Here is a 23,971-nt window from a genome sequence, read left to right as displayed (position 1 = left end):
AGCTTTTTGCCACCTAGGAATCCACTGCTGATATATCACCACCCTACCGTGTCCATATCATGACCTTTATGCTTCTGCCCCTGCCATTGCTCAGACTGTTGAGGAAACAAAGCCTCTGCAATCAACTCAGCAGCAACACAGGCTCTTCTGATGAGGAATCACAAAACGACAAGGAAGGTGTGGATGAGCTAACACACTGTGGACTCATATATGACTCTGCAGCACTTGTTCCCAGCTCAGTAGACCTGAAACAAGGCAAGGAAGATGCAGGCAAGCACTGCCCTGAATCTGCCACTGCACACTGCAGCAGCATGCTTAGCTGCTTCTAATGCAAGCAAAACCCAGGCCACAGCTGCAAAGACCACCTGGTTCCCTGCAAGCCTAGGGCAGAGCTAAGGGACACAAGAAAGTCAGTCCTTGAAGGAAAAGAGCATCATCAAACCTCAGCAGAAGGCACTGAGAAGCTCACACTCAGGTCCCATGTCCCAGAGGAGCTCAACACGGGATGGACACAGACAGCCCCAAGCATGGGACTGATTTATCGCCATGTTCTGTGGGAAGGACATCGGGCCACAGCAGAAGCCTGGTGGCAAAGGCAACCACAGGCACGTGTTCAGAAAGCCTGTGTTCCATCCCAAGGCACAGCGGTGACCACCTTAGGGCTTGGGGTCCTGGACTCTCACAGGTATCAGTAACACATTCCCAGAAAGTATTACCAAGCAGGTCTTGCCTTGAGGAGCAACTTATTAAACGTCGCTGTCTGCAGGCAGCAATTCCTTCTGTTGCCAAATCCTCGGGAATGGCTCCAGTGCTGGGGACTTTGCTTTTAGCCACTCTTGGATCAAAGAGTGGCAGACTCTGGGTTCAAGCCCTGGCTTGCTTCCAAAGGCTGGGCAACCAAATCACTGGGCTGGAGCATCCCAAGCTTGCTGGTCCAGAGGATGCACAGAGCCCCCTGTGAGAACGAGGCCCCACTCGACACAGGCAGGTTTAACTCCTCTTGTGCTGAGCGTACACTCCTCACCAGCAGCTTAGCCTGTGCAGGCTCGGCAACAGTTCCTACAAGGGAGCAACATTCCAGCCACCAAAGCACTGCTAATGCTCAGGACTGCAGCTCTCACCCGACAGCCTTCCCTTCCTGTGGCAGCCAGGTACAGCACACACAGCCCAGTCATCCCTGCGGCAGCTAGGCCCCAACAGACTGCATACATCCCTTCTTTTCTCTCTCTTCCCCATCCACAGTCATCATCCCAAGCTGTCAGCAGCACTTCTTTGCTTGCCTGCAGTGCCCAGGCTTCTTCCAACGCAGCCTCTGCTGCGAACAGCCATGTCTGCAGAGAAGCAAGCAAGCCCTCCCCAGGACAGGGGAGCCACAAAGAGCAGCATGCAGTAAAACCACTCGCCTGGCCTCTCGTCCTGCCCCCTCTGCCGTCAGTGGGTCAGCCAAGCACTTCGTACCTTAATCCTACCTCCTGCTCCCCATCCGCTGCAGCCCAGAGGATGCAGGCTGCCACAGAGCAAGCAAAGCACGCCAGCATCTGCTCTTTGTCCTCACAAGGCTCTCGGTGAGCACAGGGCCCCATACAGACCTCCCATTCATGGCTCGAGCAAGCCATGTGTTTCCTGGCACAGTTTATTATGAACATGCTCCTATAAAAGCAGATTTTTGGCATGCCAGGACTGAGAAAAACACACGGGTCAGCTTTTCCTCCCCTCCTGGTCACAAACACAGACCCAGCAGGCTCATTTATGCCAGCTGAAGCTGTAGAAGGCGGCAAGAAAAATCACGAAGGCTTAACAGCACAAGCAACCCCCCTGCCTTGTGGGTCGGTCCCTATAGCCACATAAAGCAGCTTCTCGGAGCACGCCTGCTCCACACACAGCATATTCCACTGCTTAGCAGATACCACGGAAACAGCAGCCAAGCCAAACACCCAGAGAGATTTGCATCTCCAAATGACTTCCAGCCAGCATGTTCCTCTGTGCAAGAGGTTCCAGTTGAGAAAGCCTCTCAGATGGGTAGAGCTGCAATAAACCACTCTCTCCCACCAGGCCAGATGGAAATGGTTTGATGCAGGCAAGGAGCGCTGAACACAGCAGGCTTGGTCTGATCAAGCTCAACATCTGGAAAGTCTTTGGGCACCCATCATATAACCCTTTTGAAACTATGTCGTTTCCCATTCCAGCTGAAGTAGAAACAAAAACTCACTCTGCACCCAGGAAAAAAAAATAAAATTCCTATTTGAGTCCCCAGCACAACTGGATTGGTACAAAGCAGCATTTCCAAGAAATGCTCAGCCAGGGTGGCTTTGGCTTCGTGAGCCGTGCACCAGCACTGAGGAGCTCCAGATCTGGGATAAACACAGCATGGTTGTACTGGGATGGATCAAGACAATGAGGGACTTGGGAGAGCACCACCTATTGGCCCCTACAGTCGCACCACACACCTGGATGCAACAGCCCTGCTCTTGAGAGCATGTGTCTGCTCAGACGACTAACGAGCCTCTCTCCTTTGTGGCAGTTTGCTCTGGACTTGCTGGAGACATGATGCCCGCACACCACTGCTACACACCAGTGATTGCACCACCACACAGGCCACGCACCTGGTTCTTCTCTGCATGGTACATGGAGGGCCACATCAAACCAGCCTGCAGCACAGCCATTTGCATCCATGAGCACAGTTTCAATCGCAAAGCACCCAGCTGTGCAACATTCCAGGTGGGATTTACTGATCCAGAGGAGAAGCAACCCAGGATGAAAGTAGGTACAGAAGGATCCCCATGCTACAACAGCTCTGGGAATCTGCTCATCCCACAGCACTTGGTTGTGGTCCCAAATGGAAACTGCAGAGCTGGTCCGCTCTTTTCTCACTCCCTCCCTGTGTCCCAATGCAAGCGCACACCTGCCCAGACCCAGGCCACCCTCATGGACCCCACTGGGAATCCTATGATGTACAGCACATGCAAGCCCTTGTTTGGAAACAGTTTGGCTGCTGGCCTACCAATGAGGGACAACTGCTCTGCAATGGGACTGCAGCCTGAACTCACCCCTTGTGGCCCACAGCACCTTCCTGCACTGCCCTCAGCATGGAAGGGTGCTTTTAAACACAGGCTCCAAGCAACCATTGAGAAGCAAACCCTGCCCTTCAAACCAATCTTTAGAACTAAAAAAAGAAAAGCTGCAAACACTTAGTACAATTCTCATTAGCCTCCCCAGAACTGTTCAGAGGCACTGCAAGCTGTGTGGGATCTGCCTCATGGTTAGCAACGCTCCCTGCCCTTCAAGGCCCAGGACCCCATACTTTGGAATGGCTAAGCCAAATTTCTGAGCAATGACCACAAGAAACCAGAACAAAGCCACTGGTGTTTGAACACTGTAAATCAATCGCTGGAGCAAATGCTAAGGCAGTGCTTGCAGTGATGCACTGGGGTGCAGCTGGCCACGGGAAGAGCTCACTGCCACACACAGCAGGGAGGTGCCTACAGCCTCCATCACACGCAGCCCCAGTCCCCAAGCAGGCAGGAACTGCTCACACATGTGCCGTGGGACCAAAGACCAGTTATCACTGAGAAAAAAGCTCAGCACAAGGACAGGCTGCCAGCTGCAGACCCCTGATGTCTGTTAGCACGTGCCAGGACAGCTAGGCTACCCTGACACCGACTTCGCTCACCCACCCAGTCTGGGTGGGTCTGGGGCTTCCCCACCTTTGTTCCTCACGCCGCCCTGCTTCCCCAGCACAGACCGTCCAAACTCCAGCTCCCTCCCCAACCACACACCCCCAGAGCCTGCTTCCTCCAACACCATATCAAGCTTGGTTTCATACTCTTATGTTTTAACTTCATAGGAGCTCTGCACTTTCCATTCTCCACAGCTCCCTGCCTTCACCCTTGCAGCAAGGAGAGACCCTGCTTTCCTGTGTGCTCAAAGCCAGGCAGCAGGGTTAGAGAAGAGCCACCCCAAATCAATATGATGTGGTAACCACAGCAGCCAGGGACAGGGCAACAGTGGGAAGCAAGGTCCACAGCATCACCCACTGAACAAGCCAGCTGCTGCTCCGGTGATGAGCAAGAACAGCAACAAGGGTGCTACCCTACAGCCACAAGAGCAGTGGGAACATGACCAGAGGTTCTTCCTCATTCCCAAGCAGAGCAGGGCTGCTGCCAACCAGTACCCCACTGCAGGCTTACTTGGGCTGGTGGGACAGCCACCATGGTTCTTTAAGCTGATCTCTAGGGCCGAGGGATTTGCTAACCGTCTGTAGGGCACAGAGGATGCATCTGGACTGAACTGCTAGCTGTGCCTCTGCCCCACAGTCTCTCCTGACATCTCAGCCCCTTGCTCAAACAGGGGAAAGCCGGAGCAAGCCAGGAAAGCCCCAGTGGTAGCCAAACTCAGCTGCCTGCAACAGCTGGGGCTGCTGAACCATAACAACTGGCCTCAGCCCCACAGGAGGCCCAGTCTGTCCTGGGAGCAGGTCACCACTGCTCTGAGCTACGCTCCGCAGCAGGGCTGTGCCCATGCTCCTGGCAGCCACTGCAAGAGGAGGCATGGGCATCTCTGGCAGGATGCGCCTGGTCCCAAGGAAAGGATGCTATCCTGTTGGGCCACCAAGGCCACCAGATGGTCTCAGGCCCCTAAAAGAAGCCCACGCACCTTTCCTGAGATCCCACCCCAGAGAACTAGCCCTAGCCACGAGCCCAGTGCCAGGGTGGTGCAGGTGGGAGGGGGACAGGGCAGGGTAATCAGCCAGAGCCCCAACACTTGGGGCACAGGTACACGCCAGTAGCTGGCTGCACTGCTCAGCCTCTGGCTTGTGGAGAAGAAAGCTTGCTTTGGTCAGACAGGTCCCACACCTGCAATCTGAGCAGCGCAAGCAAGGGTGCCCACGGGACCCCCAGGAAGGGCAGGACAATATCTTGCTGGCAGATAAACAGAGAAACAAGCGAGACAGGAATGCCACAAGCCCAATGTGGGAGCTGGGAATCCTGCTAGCTCAAACCATCTTTAATGGTACAACAGCCAAAAGTTCTAGACATCACCAGCTGCGCTGCCAAGCCCAGTGAGAAAGACAAATGCTTCAAGGGTGACTCAGCACCAGCAACAGGCTTGCAGCACCCACCGGTCTTGCCAACAGACTCTCCCAGGCTTGCTCAGAGCCCTTGAGCGATTCCCCGGCTTCCTCAGAAACACTGATTTATAACTGATGCATGCTACTGGCAGCGCATGGCAGGCTGGAGACGCAGCTGAGCTGAAGGCCGAGCTTTCTGGCCGGCACAGCAAAGGTACCGCACTTGTCTCCTACGAAACGGAATACAGTAGAACAAGCACAGCCAGGGCGAGATGCATGTCCCTGTGCAGCAGCCCTGAAGGATGATGCTTCCCCCACAATTTAAGCAAGGGGCATGTGAGAATGCAAAGGTCTTTACCAAGCAAAACCCCTCTGGTGGCAGAGAGCCTCGGCAGTGCTGAACAGCCAGGTAGGTCCTGCCAGTAGGGAAGAGCTGCAACGGAGCTGGCTCAGGGCTCAGCACTGCCCCAGGGCTGGAGGTGAGAGCCCGCAGCAGCTTGTTACTTCTCCTGCAGGGTTTGTGTGGCTGAGAACCTCTCCAGAGGTAGCCGGCACCAGCACCTCCAGGCATCACATGAGTGCTTGCCACTACACCCTCATGCCCCTCCACCCAGGCTGAGGGCCAAAGGCTGATGTTGCTTCCTGCCATCCCAAGCCCAGTCAAGAGGGAATTCCTCCACAGCACTGCTGCGTGTGTGGAGGGAGCCCCTGGCCAGGGCTTCACGTTTTTCCTGTTCCAGCTGAAAGGCTGTTCCAGAAGATGATGGGAAAAACCAGAACAAGCTCCATAAAGCTGCCTGGCGCTTCCCTTCAGCAAACAGGAGCCCCAGCCAGCCCAGAGAATGGAAACTCAGGCTGCAGAGACAAAAGCAGGGGGTGGGGAAGGAGGCCATGGCAAGGGAAGCAGCGCAAAGGGAAGAAGCACACACACAAGGCCTCCAAGCAAAGCCAGCTGCTGCATCAACACACCATCAGTGAAGATAAGGCTGCTGCTCAGAGCCAGCGCCTCTCCAGGCAGTGAGGCCATCAGGTCAGCACACGAGCAGAGGCTGCGCTGGGCACCGTGCACTCCTGCCAACCAGCCTTCCCTACTGTCCAGGGCTGGCTGGTGGAGAACGAAGAAGGTCTGGCACCCAAGCTGCTCAAGTGAGCTGCTTCTCTGCACACTGCACACACCAAATCCACTGGAAGGAGGAAAACCTCCCCCATAACACCCAAACCTGTGCTGGCTCTTGGATATGCTTGATCAGGATGTCTTGCAGATCTTGTGCTCTAAGGTGGCCAGGAGGGAGGGTCACAACCTTACCCAGCAGACCGGGCTCACCAGCAAGCTCCAACACCCCTGAGGGCAACAGTGCAGGGGCAGCAGCTGGGGAGGCCAACGAGGGGAGAGAAGGTGCAGGCCAGAGCTCACACCTACACCAGAGTGAGTACCTTTGGCACCCCACTCTCCATTTCAGTGGCAGCTATATGTTTACGCTATATACAGGGACTTCAAGCCCACCCGTAAGCAACCCTCCAGCCCCAAGGAGGACTCAGAGCTGTGGACAAAGGGACAGCTGCACTCCTGAGCTTTGCACACAAGGAAGCAGACAGGGAGCTTATTTATCTCCCAAGTCCTGCTCTGGGATAAATATTTTAAATCTCTCTCCAGGTCATGGCGGTATATTTACAGCCAAGTTTCCCTTAGCTATCTGCCTGTAGAGACTCAGATGGATTTGCCACAAAGCCAGGAAGATCCAGCTGGCCAAGCTCTCCAGACAGCTTATAGCTCACGGGAGAAATGGTTCATCCAGTACCACAGTCTTGAAAATGACACCCACGCCGCAACCGTGGCAGGGATTCAGCCGTGCACCCCTGCATGCAGCTGCAGCTCTGCATGGCCCACCACAACATGCACTCGACCACCCTGCCTTCCCAGGGGCAAGGGGGTGGCCCATAGGCTGGGCGATGCCATACACAGCACCACATCAGGGCAATCCTGCAGCAAGGCTGCACCGTGGGTCTGGCTCAAGGTGAGCAAGTCTCTGCAGCATCCTGCTTCACGACCTGCTTTACTGCAGGTTTGACCTGTTTGCTCCCCTCCCATAGAAAGTGAAAAAGCTCCCAGGAAAGGTGCTCCTGACAACACACACCAGCTTTTCCTGGCAGCCACCATGCTGCAAGCTAAAAATTGCCCCATGCATCCAGCAGTGCCGGAGACAACGGGAGCTGCCAAAAGGCAGCAAGCAGACACTGAAACAGGCCCCACTGCACTAGCCGCATTGCTGCCTCTCCTATTTCACGGGCTCTACGCTGTCGGGTTTTGACCTCTGCCTGCATCTGAAGCTTGCAGAGGACAGACTGGTTGCCCAGGGCTTCCCTCTGCATTCGTATAATTTCTGTGTCACCCCTCCTGAGCATTTCAGGGACGCTAGTTAATACTGCCTGCTGTGCGCTGCGCATCCATTTTCAGTGTATGTGGCACTGCCTCGCTCCTGGCTACAAAGCATCACCCACAACCCCCTGTATCTGTCTCTAACTATGCCCTACAGGTCTGCAGGTTTCATTTTTCACTGCTGGAAAGCTGAACGTCAGCCCTACTTTACAATCACTGATTATGGCTGTGCAAGGCAGCGCTGCTGCCCAGCTACAGCCCAGGACCTGCCTCCTGGTGGAAACATCACTGGGGGTGGGGGGGAGCATGCCTGCAGTATCACTTCTGAATAGCAAAGAGGACACAGAAAGGAACAGTTCCTTGTTTATTTTCATTAGAGCCATTTATGAATCTATATTAAAAACCACAAAAAATAGGAAAGTAGACAGAGAAGCTAGTATTTCCTCTGCTCATGCAGTATTAATTAAAAGGTAGCTTCTCTGAGATGTCACTACATTACCTCTCAGCTAAAAATGGAGAAAAGTCACCGAGTGGGAAGAATATGCCAGCAGGGCACTTTCTGGAATACTTCTACAAATCAATAACTAGGCAGAATGCTTGCTACAGACAGATCTAATGCAAAGCCCCAGTGACAATTAAAGAAAAGCTCAGGTATAACAGACTTGCAGAGACAGAAATTCACACCAACCAAATCTTGAAAACCAAGGAGATTCTCCATAGCAGCAGAACAGCAGATTCCCAGTGTATCTCCATGGCTGGAGAACAAGTAATTCTTATGGGACAGTCACTAACCCACCAGTGGGAAGAGCACCAGGACATCCCAAGCAACAAAGTGGCAAGGAAGCACACAAACAGTGGCAACAGACACCCAACATCCAGGTCCCGGTAGGCAGGAAGCTGTGCACAGCACAAGCATCTCCAGCCATCAAGAGGTAGGGCCAAACCCCAGCAAGGCCCAGGTTGAACATGGTGTAACACGGAAGGATGCCCAGCACAACACGCCTGTTTCCTGGATACTTATTCCCTTGCCAAAATGTTAGCCATTCAGATTAATGGTTTCTGCCTCAGGCCACGTGGGTTTGAGACTTTTCCTTAGCTGAGCAGAAGGGGTTTTGTCAAATTTTTATCTCTCTCAAAAGAGCAGTGCTCATAGCCAGGCATCAGACAGAAGCTGAGCAACAGAAAGTCTGAGAAGGGGATGCATGGCATGCCATGGGGGGGGCTGGCACACAGAAAAGGGGAGACAGAGGGCACAACTGAAAAAGGAACAGTTGCACCTGGGCCAGAGCAACAAGGCAGGAGCAGGACCTGGGGAGAAGAGTGCTGCGGTGCCAGGTGAGACCCCAGCACTCAGCTCCTCCACTTAATGCACCCGAAGGCTGCAAGCACAGACAGCCATCAGGAGCTAACTCAGCAGAGAAAAATCATATGTGCTGCCTTCGTGGCTCAGCTTTTGCTTAGAATACGGTGGATAAGCATCTGTTCAAACCTGGCTGGAGGAAAGGGTGTTCTCAAGACAACTGGCTGACATCCAGCCATCTCGCTGCTACAGGAGACTCAGCCCAGGAACCGGCCGCTCCCGTAGCACCGACCAGGTGCTCTCAGATGGCTCCCAGGTTCCCAGCGTTCACAACAGGCAGCATGGAGGCATAGGAACAAAGAACACCAAGTAATTCAAGGGAAGCTCTGTTTTCTTTGGTCCGAGAAGATTTGCACAATTCTTCAACTGCTGGAAGAGACTTGAGGTGCTGGCCCCTCTCCAGGGCAGCTGCAGAGCCAACCAACAACCCGTCCTCAGCAGCACAAATCCATCTGTGCTCTCAGGGATGGTTTGGGAGAGCCGAATGCACTGCCCAGAGTGGCACCCTGCAAGACTGCCTGGTTTCATTTTCTCTGATCTTGTCTTTGCTGGGAAAGACAAAAACCATAACCTCTCCTCCCATGAAAGCTTCCCACTGACACAGGGCTGCCAGCAGCTTCAGCAGAGCCAGCGCCACAGAGCAGCTTCATGCCGTGCAAGTGACGGGCCTCCCCAGCAGAGCCAGGACGTACACCAAAAGCATGCTGTGTGGAGAGCAATAAAGACACTTGCAAGCCACAGCTTGTCCTGCCTTTAACCATTTGAAGAGTTACTGTATGTTTTGGAATCAAAGGCTTCCTTTGTGCTCCTATAGAGGCCAACAGGCAACCATAATGAGGAGAGTGTTTATAGCTGGTTTTAAGCAATGCTGTGCCTATCTTTTGCCAGCATCATGTTTGACAGCAAGGACAGCCCCACACAGAGCTGCCCAGAGGCACATGGGCCTCCTCTCTGCAGCCAGAACGGGACTTGGCCTCCCCGTGCCACAGTTCTGAGCACAGAGCCCTCTGGCTTGAGGTGACAGAGGATGGAACCAACTCACCATCATGCCCTTATCGATGGCAGTGGGGCACTGCCTTGGCTGTTTTTCACAGTGGCCCAAGCTGCACCAAGGTGTAGTAAAATCCTGATGCTGGGACAAACCTCATCTCACAACAGCATCACAGAAGAGGAAACATTATAAAGCCCCGTCACCTTAGAGCTACTCTGAAAACAAGTATCCGTTTTAGTACCGACACCTGAGTGCAAAGTGCTCACAGACACTCCTGCCCTCCAGGACAGAAGTCCTCTAGGAACTGAACATATGTCAACCAGGGGCGGAAATACAATTAGACCTCTAATGCTCACTTATACCCCAGCCCCTTCCTGCACCAGCCTCCCAGCACAGGCAGCAGCACTGTGTGCGTCATCCATCACTTTCTCCTAGCCTGCAACACCTTGCCTTCCAAAGGAGGAGTGTTCACACACCCAAAATCAAACGTGTCACTCCACTTTCCAGACAGGAGTCTGCTTGTATCAGTTCTTCTCATTCACATCATCCTGCAGAGTATGAACATCAACCCACAACACTCCAACCACACAGAGGTCCAGACCATCTGATGGCAGTGGATTCAGTTCACACAAAAGCTCCTGCCTGCTTCAGTCAAACCAGAGCCTGATTTGACAAGGAGAAGACAGGCCCATTGGCATCCCACCAACAAGCTCCAGAGGAATCATCAGTTAAAAACAAGTCACACCTCCTCCCCAGTCACACAATTTGTGTGCACCCACTGTGACAGGGGACAGGGAGTTCACAAGTACTCATCAATGCCACATTTCATCCTGGCAAGTCCCAGCCTGAGCTCTCCTCTGGTTGGATACAGCCTAGTTTTCATTCCTGCTCTCTGGGGCACCTGGACACCTCAGTATCCATCTCTTCACTATCAACAGGAACATTTTAAGTAGTGACATAGGCCTTGCCTGGATGTCACCTAATATTTTTAAGGACTGAAATGCATTTTCAAGAGAAGTCTTTGCAGAACAGCTTCAGAGGGTCAAAGTTGGGAGGACAGAGGATGGATTTTTGAAAGCTGACAAAATCAAAGGAGCAGTCCCAGGCAGGAACATTCTGCAAAGAGTATCAACAAAAGCACCTATCCATCAGCCTTCGCAAAGCGCTATAAGACAAGCAGGCTTGGGAGCAGTCCAAGCTGAGCCAGGACACCAAAACTTCTCATCCCAAGCACACAGACCAAGCTTTCAGAAGCCTGCAAGCCAGTCCGAAGTTCCCCTCACCTCTCTCTTTGCTGATCAGACAGCATGTATTAGCTGCCTCTCAGAGGAAAGCAGTCTGTTCTGCGCACAGGCAGAGATTGCTTCCCTGAAAAAGGCAAGGCTTAGGTAACTACTAGAAGTACTGTATGGCTCAGCCTTTCAAGCTCAGGAAGAACATTTTTGTATTAAATCTAAAAAAAAGCTGGCAAGAATGAGGAACAGAGCTGGAACAGCAGTCAATGAAAAGCACATGCGCTGCAGACCTGGCTGCCAACACAAATTGATGCTTTGAAACAAAGACCACTTGTGTTTGGCTTGAAGATCTTCCACAGTTACTCAGCAGGGGCTGCACAGACTAAAAGGAGACACAGGTAAACACAGGAGAACAGCGCTTGCTGCCAAGTATTTCCCCAGAACAAAGAAATGACCCAAAATGGAGTCCCTGCCTTGACAGGGTGGCACGGGTTCATCCTTACCATGTTACAATGTCCCAAAGCAGGCAGAGGCAAGAGGAAACACTGGACAAACCTTTGGACAGGACTCTGTTCAACCTGAATTCAAGCAGCACCCAGACCCACAGACACACAGCCTGGACCTGGAGAGCTGCAGCTGCTTAACACACTGAGTGTGCCTCCAACCTCAAGAGCCCACAGAAACTTCGCTACAACCGGCCTGCACCCTTCTCCCATGGTGGAAAACAGACAGAAGAAGCCCCAGACAACTATTCTTCCAGTGCTCCACTCTGTGAGACCACAGACACTCTCATGAGCACCCCGCAAAGCTTCTGTGGCACTCTGGTCTAGTTCCCAAACCAACCTACATCCGCATGAAGACAAGCCTTGCAAGCCTCTCTTGCAAGCCTTCCTGCTGCCTGCACAGCACTACACCCAGAAGGCACAGGGAGAGTGAAACAGAAGATGGTCTTCCTCACAATGATCCATCAGTCTGGTTCTTTTTTGTTTAGGGACACCAGCCATCTGATCGAAACCAAACAGCAAGAGCAACAGCTCCCATTACAATGCATGGGGATCTGCTGGTACCGTGTGACTTGAGAGGTGATGGGACACTGCTCCCCCACATAGCACCCAACAGCAACACAGGAAAGCAGCCCCTGGGCCAGATCCCACAGCAACAGGCAAGGAAGAGGAGAGACAAATGGAGAGCTCATCAACACAGCCAGTACAGATGATCCTGACAGGGTCAGGTAGGATGGAAGAGGTGGAAGTGCAGGACCCTGCCCAGACCACATGTCATGGTTTAACCCTAGCCAGCAACCAAGAACCACGCAGCCACTCAGCTCGCTGCTCCCTCACCCAGACAGGTTCCTCCAGAACCAAAATACCTGGTGCTTGCTTTCTTACGCTGTGGTTCAATAGCTTTGGCATTAGAAAGTGAGAAAACAGCTTCTAAAAGACCCCCAAGGTCCCCCACCTTACTCATACTCCCTCTCAACAACCTCCCTAAAAGGCAAGAGATACACCTTGTAGCTGGACTGCTGAAAGCTCACCAGGACATCAGGAACAAGATGTGGACCACGCGCAGAGCCTCCCAACCATGACAAAGCCAGGGAACAAGCCCCTGCGCTTGGCAGGCAGCCACACAAAAAGCCTGAAAACCTGCAGCCCCGATCTGCTCCCCAGCAGGTCTCTCTCCGAGAACAAATCCTTCCATGTCCAGCAGTGGGACTGTTTCTTCCAGGCAAACCGGCACAGAAGGTATGCTACATTCACAGCACAGCCCTTTAACCCTGCCACACAATATAACACCTGCTTTTCTAACAGACTAAAGGCATTCACAAGCAGCTCTTGGCAACAACACCCCTGCCTAAGGAGCAGGACATGGAAACAGGCCACCCAGCATGGCACCTCTGCCGTGCTGAAACGCATGCCAATGCCCAAAAACCAACGTGCTACCAACTGTCAAATCCTGTCAAATCGTCACTTCCTCACCTCCCTTCCCTCTCTCCCCCAGGACACAGTTGATTTCTTACAAAGGTAACTGACACTACACTCACCCTTCTCCCACCTTGGGCACAACCAGCATTCTCCAGGAGGATATCGCCATACCAAAGGTGTTTGCCTGACAGCCTGGGAGGTGAATTGGTATGGTTGCTTCTTTTGCTTAGACAGCAAAAAAAACTGTGCTAGTTCTTAGCTTTTGCAAACACACACCACCACCCCCCAAATGCAATGTTAACGGCCCACACAACTTAAATTCTCACAAAAGAGAACGTTCCTGTGCATCTGCCAAACATCCTGTCAGCTTTGCTGTCCTCCCAGCCTCCTAAGAGCTGCCTATCCCAGCTCACGAGACCGCCACTCATGTCAGGAGAATGAGACCCGTTTCCTTGGGGTCTGGACAAACAATCGCATGTCCAATCTCCAGGGAATTTCCCTGCAAACACCACAGCAGTAACTGCCTTCACAAAGGGCACGTTTGTACCCAAGTCTCTCTGCTGCTAAATAAGCATTTGTTCCAGGTTCCCAAATATCAAAAGCAGTGAAAACACCCATTGCTAATGCGAAATATTTTGCATTCCAGGCCTGAGAGGTACGCTTGAAAATGTTCAGAGAGGAAAGAGTGTTTATTCACTGAAGAGAGGTGTAGGTCCAGCTATTTACTTAAGTCCACGTGTACTTGCTGGAAGGCAGCTTTGATCTTTGCAGCTCAAATAGCAGATGAATTGCAATGAAGGGACTAAAAATATTAGTGTAAAGTTCCCCTAGTAAATACCTGTAACTAGGCCTCACAGCCTTCAGATCTTTTTTAAATGCCTTATCGCTTACAGCCAGACTTGTCCTTGCGCTCTTGCCTGCTGCCCCAAAGCCAGGCTCTTGCCTTCCCACTCCTGTCCCACCTTCTTCCTTCTATTCCCCTTGGGCTCCACGGCTTTTGGAAAAAGCGCAGCCTGCCCTCCTAGGACACATACCCCCCCCCCCCCCGCTTGGATGCATCACAGACCAGCCTTCGGTCAAACAAGGTGAGACCTATCGATCTGAGCAACATGCATTATGTGCAGTGCCACCCACCCACCTCTCCTGAGCAAGACTGCTTCAGCAGGAGGAAACGTGCTCTCACCAGCAAGAGCATCCATTACCCAGCACGCAACTAAAACCAAGTGCTTGCTGCAGTTTAAACATCTGCCCATCTGCCTTCAGAAGATCGTCTCTTGTCCCACATCAATTAAGAGATTAGAGGACACCTTTAAAGCATGCATAACATGACAGCCCTCTGGTCGTAGGTGCCAGCTCCCAGTGGTCTGTGACCCACCACACAGAAAAAGAAGCGCCTACAGACATGACTACAGAGTTGCCGTGCCTTTGAAGCTCCTGCCATGTCAGGGTTACAGCCTGCCCAGAGCACTGCCTGAGCACAGCCAAGTCCCAAGGGGGGACAACACACTTTAGAAGAAAAGAATGGTATTGGCTTGTCACCGCTTTGCCCCAAAACAGCCCAGAAATGTGCTGAGCAGCACAGCTTTTCAGCTGACTTGGATCGACTATCATAGTACTTGATCTGGCTGCAGACGCTGGAAAACAGATGGCAGCTTCAGCTCAAAGAGCTTAAGTCACCCAAGTTGTACTACTTGGACCCTTTAAGCCCAAGAGAAATCTCAGATCCCATCTGATCATTCCTTTTTCCAGGGATGCTCTTTTTTAGGAACAGGCTCGCTAGGGACCACAAAAAAAGCACTGCCAGGCAGAAACTTACAGCTCAAACACAGGACATGGAGGCACTTCCAGAACAAAACAGACCTTTTGGGGTTTTTTAGCTTTAAAGAAAAGTTGACTCAGCAAATATTTCCTCCACTAGCATTTCAACCACATGTTCCAGCAGAAGCCAGCACACATCTGGTACACTGCAGTGTCATTGCCAGAAAGATCACAGCCTCACTGAGCAACGGAAATGGAGGAACAGGGACCAGCAGCCCAGGCACCGAGCACTCCTAGAACACATACGTGGCAAAGGAGGGTCACAGAAAGGACCCGTGTGAGCCATGGATATACCACCCTTCACAGGTCTTTCGCCAGCCCTCTCTCCAAACAGCATCCACAGGTGAAGGGAGGCACTGTTTTGCCACCTACAAAATTGAACACCAGCCCCTAAAACCTAGATACCGAGATATGGTTCAGCCACATTGCTGGCATCCGAGATGTTTTTTTAGTGTCTGCAAGCTGGACGGCAGCACGTTCCTCCCAGAGCTGTAGTAACGTGGTCCTGCTAAGCAAGAGAAATGAGGAGGAGAGCATGTGCCTGGGGCAGCACAGAAACTCCACCAACTGGAGCAGGGAGCGTGCTGGGAGGAAAGGCAGGCAGCCTCACAAGCAGGCCCGTGCATCCCAGCTGCCAGCACCCTGGCAGGGAGGCAAACCCTGCGGCAAGTCCACGGTGCCCAGTGGCTCCAAACCAGAAAGCAAGCCAAGCATGTGCTCCCCCTTGCTCCAGGAACAGCCTTCCCAAAAGGCTGCCAAGGCAATCAGCAATTACAAAGCTAATCAGCTAAATAAGTGCTGCTTTTTGTGCTTATCAGCTGTAAATTGGACATTACTTGCAGCCTGGCAATGGGGCTCGGCCAGGGCTCCAGACAAATGAAGAGCAGCAGTGGCAGCAGCGCTATCAATACCCTTCCCTGGGAGGCAGTCCGCTCGGCTAACATCGCTCCCGACTTCGCAGCAAAAACAGCAAAGCAAACCGCACATCGCACGCGGTGAAACCGAGGGGACCTCAACCGAGTACCGGCAGCGCGCAAGACCCTGTCTGCGGGGCTCCCGTCCGAAGGGAGCGAGAACGGAGGCACGTGGCAGCCAGGGGACCCCTCAAAGCCAAGTCCCAGCCGACCACCCCGGGGCTGTCGCACCACGGCCAAGGTCTCCCTCCCCCCGTGCAGGAGCCCGCGGAGAGAAGCAGGGCGGCACGGAGCGGGCCGGGGCCCCGCAGCAGGAGCCCCCCCCGCACAGCGGCACCCAGGAGCACCAGGCCGGCACCCCCAGCCTCGCGCGGCGCCAGGCGGGCCCACAGCCCGCACAGCGGGGCGGGGCTCACCCCGATGCGCTCCGCAAGGGGCAAAGCCCCCTCAGCAGCCGAGGGGGGGCAGTTCCTACGGGGGAGAGCCCGCTGCGTGCACACTGCTTTTTCTCCGGGTTTTGATCCGCTCCGATTCCAGGCGCAAACCGCTCACAAAGAGCCCCCCCGAGGCCAGAGCCCAGCGACAGGGCGCTGCGGGCCCGCAGGCAAACGCCTGGCGCATTCTCATCCGAGCCCCCGGAGCCCGCCGCTACCCCTCCCGGGCGGGCAGGGCGGCCACCGCGCTTCGGCGGCTCCCGCAGCGCAGCGGGGCTCGGGCCGGGGTGGGGGGATATCCGTCCCTCCGGGGGGCGGCCCAGCGGAGCCCCGTGCTGGCGGGCGTCCCGGACCACCCTGGGCCGCCCCACCTCTACCCTCCGGGGGCGGCCCCGGCGGGGCCCCGTTGCCTAGGGCGAGGGGCACGGGGCACCCCCCCCCATTCCAGCACTCACCCAGCACCAGGAGCGCCCGCACCGCCGCCATCCTCCCAGCGCGCCGGTCAGTGCGCGCCCCTGCCGCTGGCCATGCCGCCGCCCCGCCCGCCGCCGCCGCCGAGAGGGGCTTCCGGGGGCGGGGCGGCCACCGGAAACCGGGCGGGGCCCGGGCGGCGGCGGGCCGGGGAGCGGGGACCCGCGGAAGCGGAGGGCTGCGCGCCCCCGCTCCGGCCCCGGCGCTGGCTGGGGGTGCCGGGGCACTTGCTCCCCTGCCCGGGGGCTGCCCGCGGCCCGGCTGCTCGGGAGGGTCCCCCTCGGGCGCCGGGGGTCTGCGCGCGACCGCCCCGCCCCGCCTTTGGCGTTTATCCCGCGCCACGGCGGGGCCCGGCTGGCGACCCGCAGCTGTTCCGGGCCAAGGCCGGGGGCACCGCGAACCAGCCTCGGGAAGGACGGGAACCAGGAGCGGCCGCAGCACAGAACCCCGTTATCCACGTTACACAGAACAAAGCCTCCGAGCGAGGAAAATTCTGGCCACAAGAGGAGACAAGCTGATGAGGTGCTGCAATCCACGGAAAATCAGCTGCAAGGGCAAAGGTCATGATGTCCGTGGGAGATGGTGACCTCCGACTCCAATAGCCCCCCTTCCCCGAGAGAGGGCAAGCCCCCGCCTGGGGAGCATGGGGAGTGAGCAGCGAACCTCAGCAGCACTATCTGAGGGTGCGTGCTGGTTTGCATTAGAAGTGAGAAACTTGTAACCAAGCCTACACACGAATGAAAATGAATATGCAACACACCATTGGACGTACTGCTCCGCTGTATGTAACGTGTACCCTCAAGTAGCTCAGTGTGCGCGTTGGGCAGAGCGATCCCCCGTCCATCCAGTGCTGTAAAAAGAGAATGCCTGCTGCTTAATGCTACATTGGTGTAAAGAGGTTTACTCCCGATTTCGGTGACACCTCCACAGCACCCAAAGCAGAGGCACCGCAGTGCACGCAGGCATGGACACCTGCATGGTGCTGGCTGGAGGCCTCCCTGCCTGACCCAATGCCTCCCGTGGGGCCTGCTGCAGCTCTGAATACCAGCTTTCCAGCTGGTTTGTTGAGCGTCCAAAACACTTGCTGCTTTTGGCACTGCATGGAATACTCACCATCAGGCACCCCACAGCGTCCTTGAGAGCGCTACTGGATCCATCACAGGACGCTTAAGCCTTGACTCAGCAAAGCGTGTGGCACAGGATCAGAGCATGCCTGCTGCCCTGCGTGGCAGTGCTGGCCTGGAGCTGCACCAGAAGCCCCCACCACTGCCACCTCCAGCAGAGCCTGGGTCACCACAGAGCTGCCCTGGCTGGGGAAATGGCTGTGCAGCATTGCCAGTAGCCGCAGACCAGTCCTCTCCCGTGGGAAAGCCACCACATCCTGTCACCGAAAGCTCTTCTGGTTGTGGTTGGGGACCAAGCAGCCTCAAAGGAAGTGGCAGCCTATTCAGCAGGCTCTAGAAAGCAAGTTTTATTTCCACCTGCAAGCTCAGGGCAAGCAAGCAAAGTAGCTGATGCATAGTAAGAAGGGTCTCTGTCCCACCCACACTGGCTGACTGCTCTCCTACTGCCAGTGAGCCACCTGATCCTAGCCTCACATAAGGGAATTGCTTCTCCTTCCCCAGGAGGGAAGTAAGCACAGCACTGCTGATCCGGGTATCACCACTCTTATCTGAGGAGCACTTGCCACATCAACCCTCAGCGCTGCAGGCTGTCACAGCATCTTCCTAGCCCTTACTTACAGCCTTTAGTGCCGTAGGGACAAGAACTGCACCACAAGATACCCAGGAAACCACTGTCTGCTCCTGCTGTGCTTGCCCAGACTCTGCCTGAAGCTACCTTGCTCCCTCAAAGAGGGTGTAAGATAGTTGGCCCTGCTCCCTTCACAGCCACAGGCTGGGCAGCCAGGTTCCTCACTGCCAGATGCCATGCCAGCCAGGACAGGGTAGTGAAGCCACCTGCACTACTAGGGCAATGAGACCTCAAAGCTGGCCCTGGCCTTCCCCGCTTCCCCTTCTCTGGCTGCACTGTAGGGCCAAAGGGCCAGCATCTGGAGCAGCAGCAGTGGGAGGTGAAGCACACAGCCCACCTCCAGTTACAGCAGGAGGAAACTCCTTGGGAACTGGCTCAGAAGCAGTCAGAAGCCCCTCCACGCCGAGCCAGTTAAGCACATCCCTGCAAAAGTACGCCAGTTCCCATAGCCTACCAGCACACCACGCAGTCACATTCACATTCTCAGTACCCAAGATCAGGTGCTCATGTGCAGCACAGTCAAAGGAGCCAACTTTTTGCACAGGGGAAAAATGAGGCTAAAGCAGACCCCATCCAACAAAAATCCGCCTTACCTGCAGGGGAGCATGACTACAGTTGTTTGTAACAGCAATATAAGCAGCCTATGCAGCAATGCAAGGCTCCGCCTGGCTGAACATAAGGCCATAACCTGACCAGATGTCAGAGCCCTTCTAATTAGCCACAGCTTCACAGCCTGATGCATCTTGAGGAGGCAGACATCCAGGCTCTGCCCAAGCCAGCCCAGGCACCCCTCATCATCAGTGACCTGCAGTTGCAGCAGTTTGAGTTTATTTACTGTTGGCACTGCCAGCTTCTCCCAGGAAAGCATGACGGTACTCATGGATGTGAAACTCACTGATCAATGCACAGCACAATGCACAGCGGTGTCACTGCTGCTGTGATCAGGACCTGTCCCTCTCAGCTCGCAGCAGGTCTGCAAACAGCCCCCACAACTGATGGACAAAGGCTGCCAGCACCCCGGTCCCAGCTGAGGGATGGTGAGTGACAGCCAGCGCCCAACAGGACCCAACAGTCCAAAGAGAGCCACCCCAGGAGGAAACATTCAGGATCCACATGTCACCTGTGACAAGCCCTTTCCCCCACCGAACTCCACCATCCCTGTAGCAGCATTTCAGTGCTGTCCCTGTTCAGGACAGGCAGCCATTCTCGTAGGAAGCAGGCCAGAGCCCAGACAGACCCACACGCCTTGTACACAGTCATTTGACTTCTGGACACCACCAGCTTGTGACTCTGCCAACCATGAGCCCCGTTAGCACGCCTGGCACAGCTCAGAGCTCAGAGAAGCCCAGGTCAGGCTAGCACATGGCACAAGCCCATACAGTTACTGCTTTACATGATCCTCCACCACATGCTTCCCACCAGAAGCCTGCTGCACAGGCTCTCCCCAGTGTCAGCTCCAGCCTCAGCTGGCCCCTGTGGGGGCAGGTGAAGTGCAGACTGGTCAGGTTTTCCCCTGACTGGGTGCTCGCAGGGCAGAGCACAACCCCACCCTGCAGTCTCCTGGTCTGTCATTTTGTGGGTGAATGGTGGGTCAGTATGTGCATTTGTCTCCTTTGGGTCAGAACTGCCATCTACACCAAGTCCAGTTGCAGGATGGTTTTGCAGTCACAGAGGGGACTCACTGTGGTTGGCAGATGAACCAGATCTCATTGCGGCGCTGAGGGATGCTGGGATTTTCATAAGCAGCCACGATGTAGGTTTCCCGGAGCACAGTGTCTGTGGAGCCCAAAAGCTCCCAGAAGAGACTGATCTCTCGCAGAATTGTCTCCTCGGTGGTCATCCCATAGAAAACCCTGCAGCAAAGGGACCAACGTAAGCAACAGAGCCAGTACGTTCCCCCTTCCCACAGCCAGGGCTCCAATCCCTCTGCCCAAGGAACCACAGCAGCCGTGCAGGGAGTTCATACACATCCACTGAGCTGAGAAAACACCTCTGGTGCTGGGGTCACCTGGTTATAACCCGAAGTGGTGCCCTCTCGGTGATGTGAATTTCAGGGTCCAGGGGAACAGGGGGGTTTTGCTGGAACTCTTCTGGGAGATAATAGGCAGTTACGACCTCACGCTCTAGCCCGGTCCCCTCCCTGGTCAGGTGGATTTCGTTGAGCACTGGGACTGTCATGCCCAGATAGCAACCTGGAAAGGAGGTAGGAAGGCAGCAGGCAAAGTGAGATGGCTGGGTTAACGGCGGCAGCCCTCCTCTCCATTCCAGATGAACAGTAGCAGGGCCCTCCCTCTGTGCAGCCTGCCAGCCCCCTCCAGCCCCTGCCTGCACACACCTACAGAGTTCTCCTTGCAGATGTAGCGCATGAGCTTCATGAAGCTCATGGAGATGCTCTGCTCATACATGGGTTCCCCCTTGGTGACACACGCCCACTTCCCAGCTGGGTATTGCCGCTCCTCGTAGGCTGCTTCCTCGCACTGAAACAGTCCACAGACAAGCCAAGTCAGACCTAAGCACAACTGACAACACTGCAGCACTTGAGGGGCAAAACCAGTGCTGACAGGCAAGAAGTGAGGAGACAGGACCCTGCCAAAATGAGACCCCCTGCTAGTCAGTGATTGGGAAGGGGAGGCTGGAGAAGCCAAGGAGAAGGTGAGGGGAAATGCCATCACATGGAACTCAAAACAGGGATGCTTAACAGCACTGGGCAAAAGTCAGCAAAAGGAACAGCACAGACAGGGACAGGGTGCAGGGAGGCTTGGAGGCTCCCAGCATGTGCAAGGAATGTAGCACATCCTCACTAAGGGGTACCGGACTTTCTGCTCCTCTCCAGTCGCTGTCCTGCCTACTAACAAGGATGTTCCTGACTCCAGGCACCCAAAGGCCTCCAGTGTCAGGTGCAGTGCCTTTTCCCTGGAGCATGGTGTGCACAGAGAATAACAAGCAAAAAGCCTCCTGCCTAGCAGAAGGGAAAAGTTTGACAGAAGAGTTCTAGCAGCTGGAAGAGCTGTGAAGGTGGAACAAAACTCCTCTTAGATCCTTCTCCCATACTGAGAAGTGACAGGAGGAAGAAGGGACATGAGCCCAGCTAGTGCAGAAGGGACAGCTTTGTGGGACAGGTCAGAATCTCTATTTCCAGCACAGACGCCCAGCCTTCTGGACAAACCCAACGCAGAAAGGGGACAGGGAGAGCAGGGTACTTGCTTCTGGATCTGCTCGTAGTTCAGCTCATGGCATGGTCACAGCCACAGGCACTGCACAAAGAGGGGCTTGGAAATTGTAGCCAGCACCTATCTTCCCACTCTTAGCTTGTTCTTCAGCCAGATGAACGCGGTCATGAGACAACTTTCTTCCACAGAGCTCAGGCCACCTGTCCAAACTTCTGTGCTGCACAGCTGTGCTGGCAGTGACTGAACCAGGAAGCTGTGACCAGCCTCAACACCGAGTGCCACCTCCCTGTGCCTCCACCCGAATCAGGTCTCTACACAGAAAGCCAAAGCAAAAGCAGAAGGCAGGCATCTGGGCTGCTTATGTGCATCAGTGGGGTGGCAAGAGGAGTGCCCCAAAACACTGCAGGGCAGCCAGCATTTGCCCTCTAGATGGGGTCATGTCTGCCATTGTCCCACCAAGCAAAGCAGAGCAGAGCAAGAGCATCTTCCAAGCAAGGAAACCGCCAGTCCGCCTAGACTATTTGCAACACTTACCTGCCACATTGTGAATAAACCTACCAATCCACCAAGACATAGCGTCTGGTCCTTCCACAGCCTCAGCCTCATCATCATATTAAGTACCACCGCTCTAGAAGATGAGACTTGGCCAAGCGAAGGAGTGAAAGATGCTTCACACAGACCCAGTAGCAAGAGGTCCCTGCAACGTGAGCTGGGGAATTTGACTGAGTACTGACAGAGCGAGGCTCTGTAAGCAGCATAATAACTCCCTTGCCTCCAAGAAGATGAGGGCTTGTAGCACTGACAGCTCAGGAGAAGCAACCAAATACTACCGACCTGCCCAAGCCCAGGAAATGTGTCATTAAGGGCCCCAGCTCCAGAGTCCCCTCAGCACTAATGCTAGGAAGTGGCTACTACCTCCTCACCCAGCCCCAGAGTCAAACTCCAAAAATCCTCCTCATGCACGGAGAGGATGCCAATAGCAACAAAAGATCTTCAGGCCCCATGAAATCTCAGGGTACTGTTCCTGCCTGGGACCAGCATAGGTAGAGAAGAGCCCAGACTAAATCCCTGGGACCCAGAAGAACAGGGGAAGAGGGAGTATGGCAAAGCCTCAATTCAGAGCTGTACAGCCCACATGCTCAGACGTGTTTTGCAGGCAGGAGTGCTGGAACTCAGCCCAGAAGAAACTGGTTAATCTCTCCTCATATAGAGAACAATTGACAGATGTCTTCTTGGTAGCAAGCCCAACCAAGCCTGCAGAGACACAGGAACCAGTCTGACAGGTGCTTCTTCACAGTTATTTCTCAAAGCTCAGAAGCACCCTTTCATGTGAGAGACAAGAGGTATGCAACTTAGTAAGATCTTCAGGCAGAAGCTACCATGTTTGGATTGGCGGTTGTGACAAACAACAGCACATGCTCGGGTTGTGACAGCTAGGCCATCAGGCCCTGTGCTCCCCACAGAAGCATCCTCGTCTTGTGCCAGCTGAGATCTCTGGCTCAACCAACAGCCACGTAAGTAGCACAACACAAACCCAGCAGGACTTTGAGCTATGCAACAAGGTGCTTCCAGCAAGGCAGGGAGCAAGCAGACTCTGAACTTAAAACTCCCTCTCTTAGATGTGCCCACCCTGGCAGAGGATAGGTTGGTAAAGGAGACAGCTGGAAGTCAGGAGACCAGAGAACACAGTAAGACTAGTCCAATTTTAAAATAAAGGCTGGGAAGTTGAGCGTTGCCATTACTTAACATAGGAGAAGATGCAGGGATGGCAGAATGCTGCAACAATCCAGAGTTGCCATCCTGGCTGCAGTGCTTCTCCAGGAACCTCTGCAAGGCCAGTGTACACGAAGCCGCCTTCTCTGCAGGGAAGACGCTTCTCCTGCTGCCCAGGCCGGTGGCAGTGCCCACGCCAGCCCTGCCGCAGGCCGGCTGCGGGCCAACACCTGGGTGCGTGAAGAGGAACTGGCCTCACCTTCTCCTGCTGCGAGAGGGCATCGTACGGCACGGGCTGGCGGGCCTGGCTGTGCCGGCTCATCTGGACGATCGGGCCTGCCATGTCTGCAAGGCAAAGCAAGGGGAGGCCAGGCTCGCCCAGGCCGGAGAGCGGGGGGGGTCCCGCGGCCCACTGGGCCCGGCCAGGTCGGCGTGCCGCCGGCCCCGGAGCCGAGTAGCAGGGCGTTGCTTTCAGCCCCAGCCCGGCCCCCCCCCCCCCCCCCCCCCCCCCCCCCCCCCCCCCCGGCAGCGGGCCTCAGCGCTCACCGCGGGGCAGGCTCACTCGGTGCGTTCTGGCTATGGCCTCCCAGTGGGCGAACAACCGACTTCGCTCTTGCTCATCTTCTTCTTCCCCCTCCTCCCCCTCCTCTTCCTCGCCGCCGCCGGCCGCGTCCTCCTCCCCCAGCCCGTCCAGGTCCTCCAACGAGACGCGCGCCATCGCCCCTCCGCCCCGCACCCGGAAGTGA

At 55.0% G+C, this 23,971-nt stretch overlaps 2 protein-coding genes across 2 annotated transcripts in view; both read right to left on the bottom strand.

Annotated features, from left to right (window-relative positions):
* PTK7 (protein tyrosine kinase 7 (inactive)) overlaps nt 1-16,669 on the bottom strand; it is a 38,626-nt gene extending 21,957 nt beyond the window's left edge. Inside the window, exon 1 of the mRNA XM_040611947.1 lies at nt 16,575-16,669. Within this exon, the coding sequence (XP_040467881.1) occupies nt 16,575-16,605 (31 nt within the window). The 5' untranslated portion in view covers nt 16,606-16,669. The remainder of the gene's footprint in view (nt 1-16,574) is intronic.
* Nucleotides 16,670-18,046: 1,377 nt separating this feature from the next.
* On the bottom strand, nt 18,047-23,966 carry LOC121096304 (heme-binding protein 1-like). Its single transcript, XM_040612151.1, has 5 exons — nt 23,772-23,966; nt 23,485-23,570; nt 20,678-20,819; nt 20,351-20,534; nt 18,047-20,195 (listed from the first exon to the last, which is right to left on the bottom strand). The coding sequence occupies exons 1-5, from the start codon at nt 23,941-23,943 to the stop codon at nt 20,021-20,023; spliced, it is 759 nt and encodes a 252-aa protein (XP_040468085.1). The 5' UTR covers nt 23,944-23,966; the 3' UTR covers nt 18,047-20,020.
* Between the last annotated feature and the right edge of the window lie 5 nt (nt 23,967-23,971).

The sequence above is a fragment of the Falco naumanni genome, chromosome 12 (genome assembly GCF_017639655.2).
Source record: "Falco naumanni isolate bFalNau1 chromosome 12, bFalNau1.pat, whole genome shotgun sequence".
Taxonomy (NCBI): domain Eukaryota; kingdom Metazoa; phylum Chordata; class Aves; order Falconiformes; family Falconidae; genus Falco; species Falco naumanni.
The sequence above is the reverse complement of the archived record's forward strand: the minus strand, read 5'-3'. Positions and strand labels throughout refer to the sequence as shown.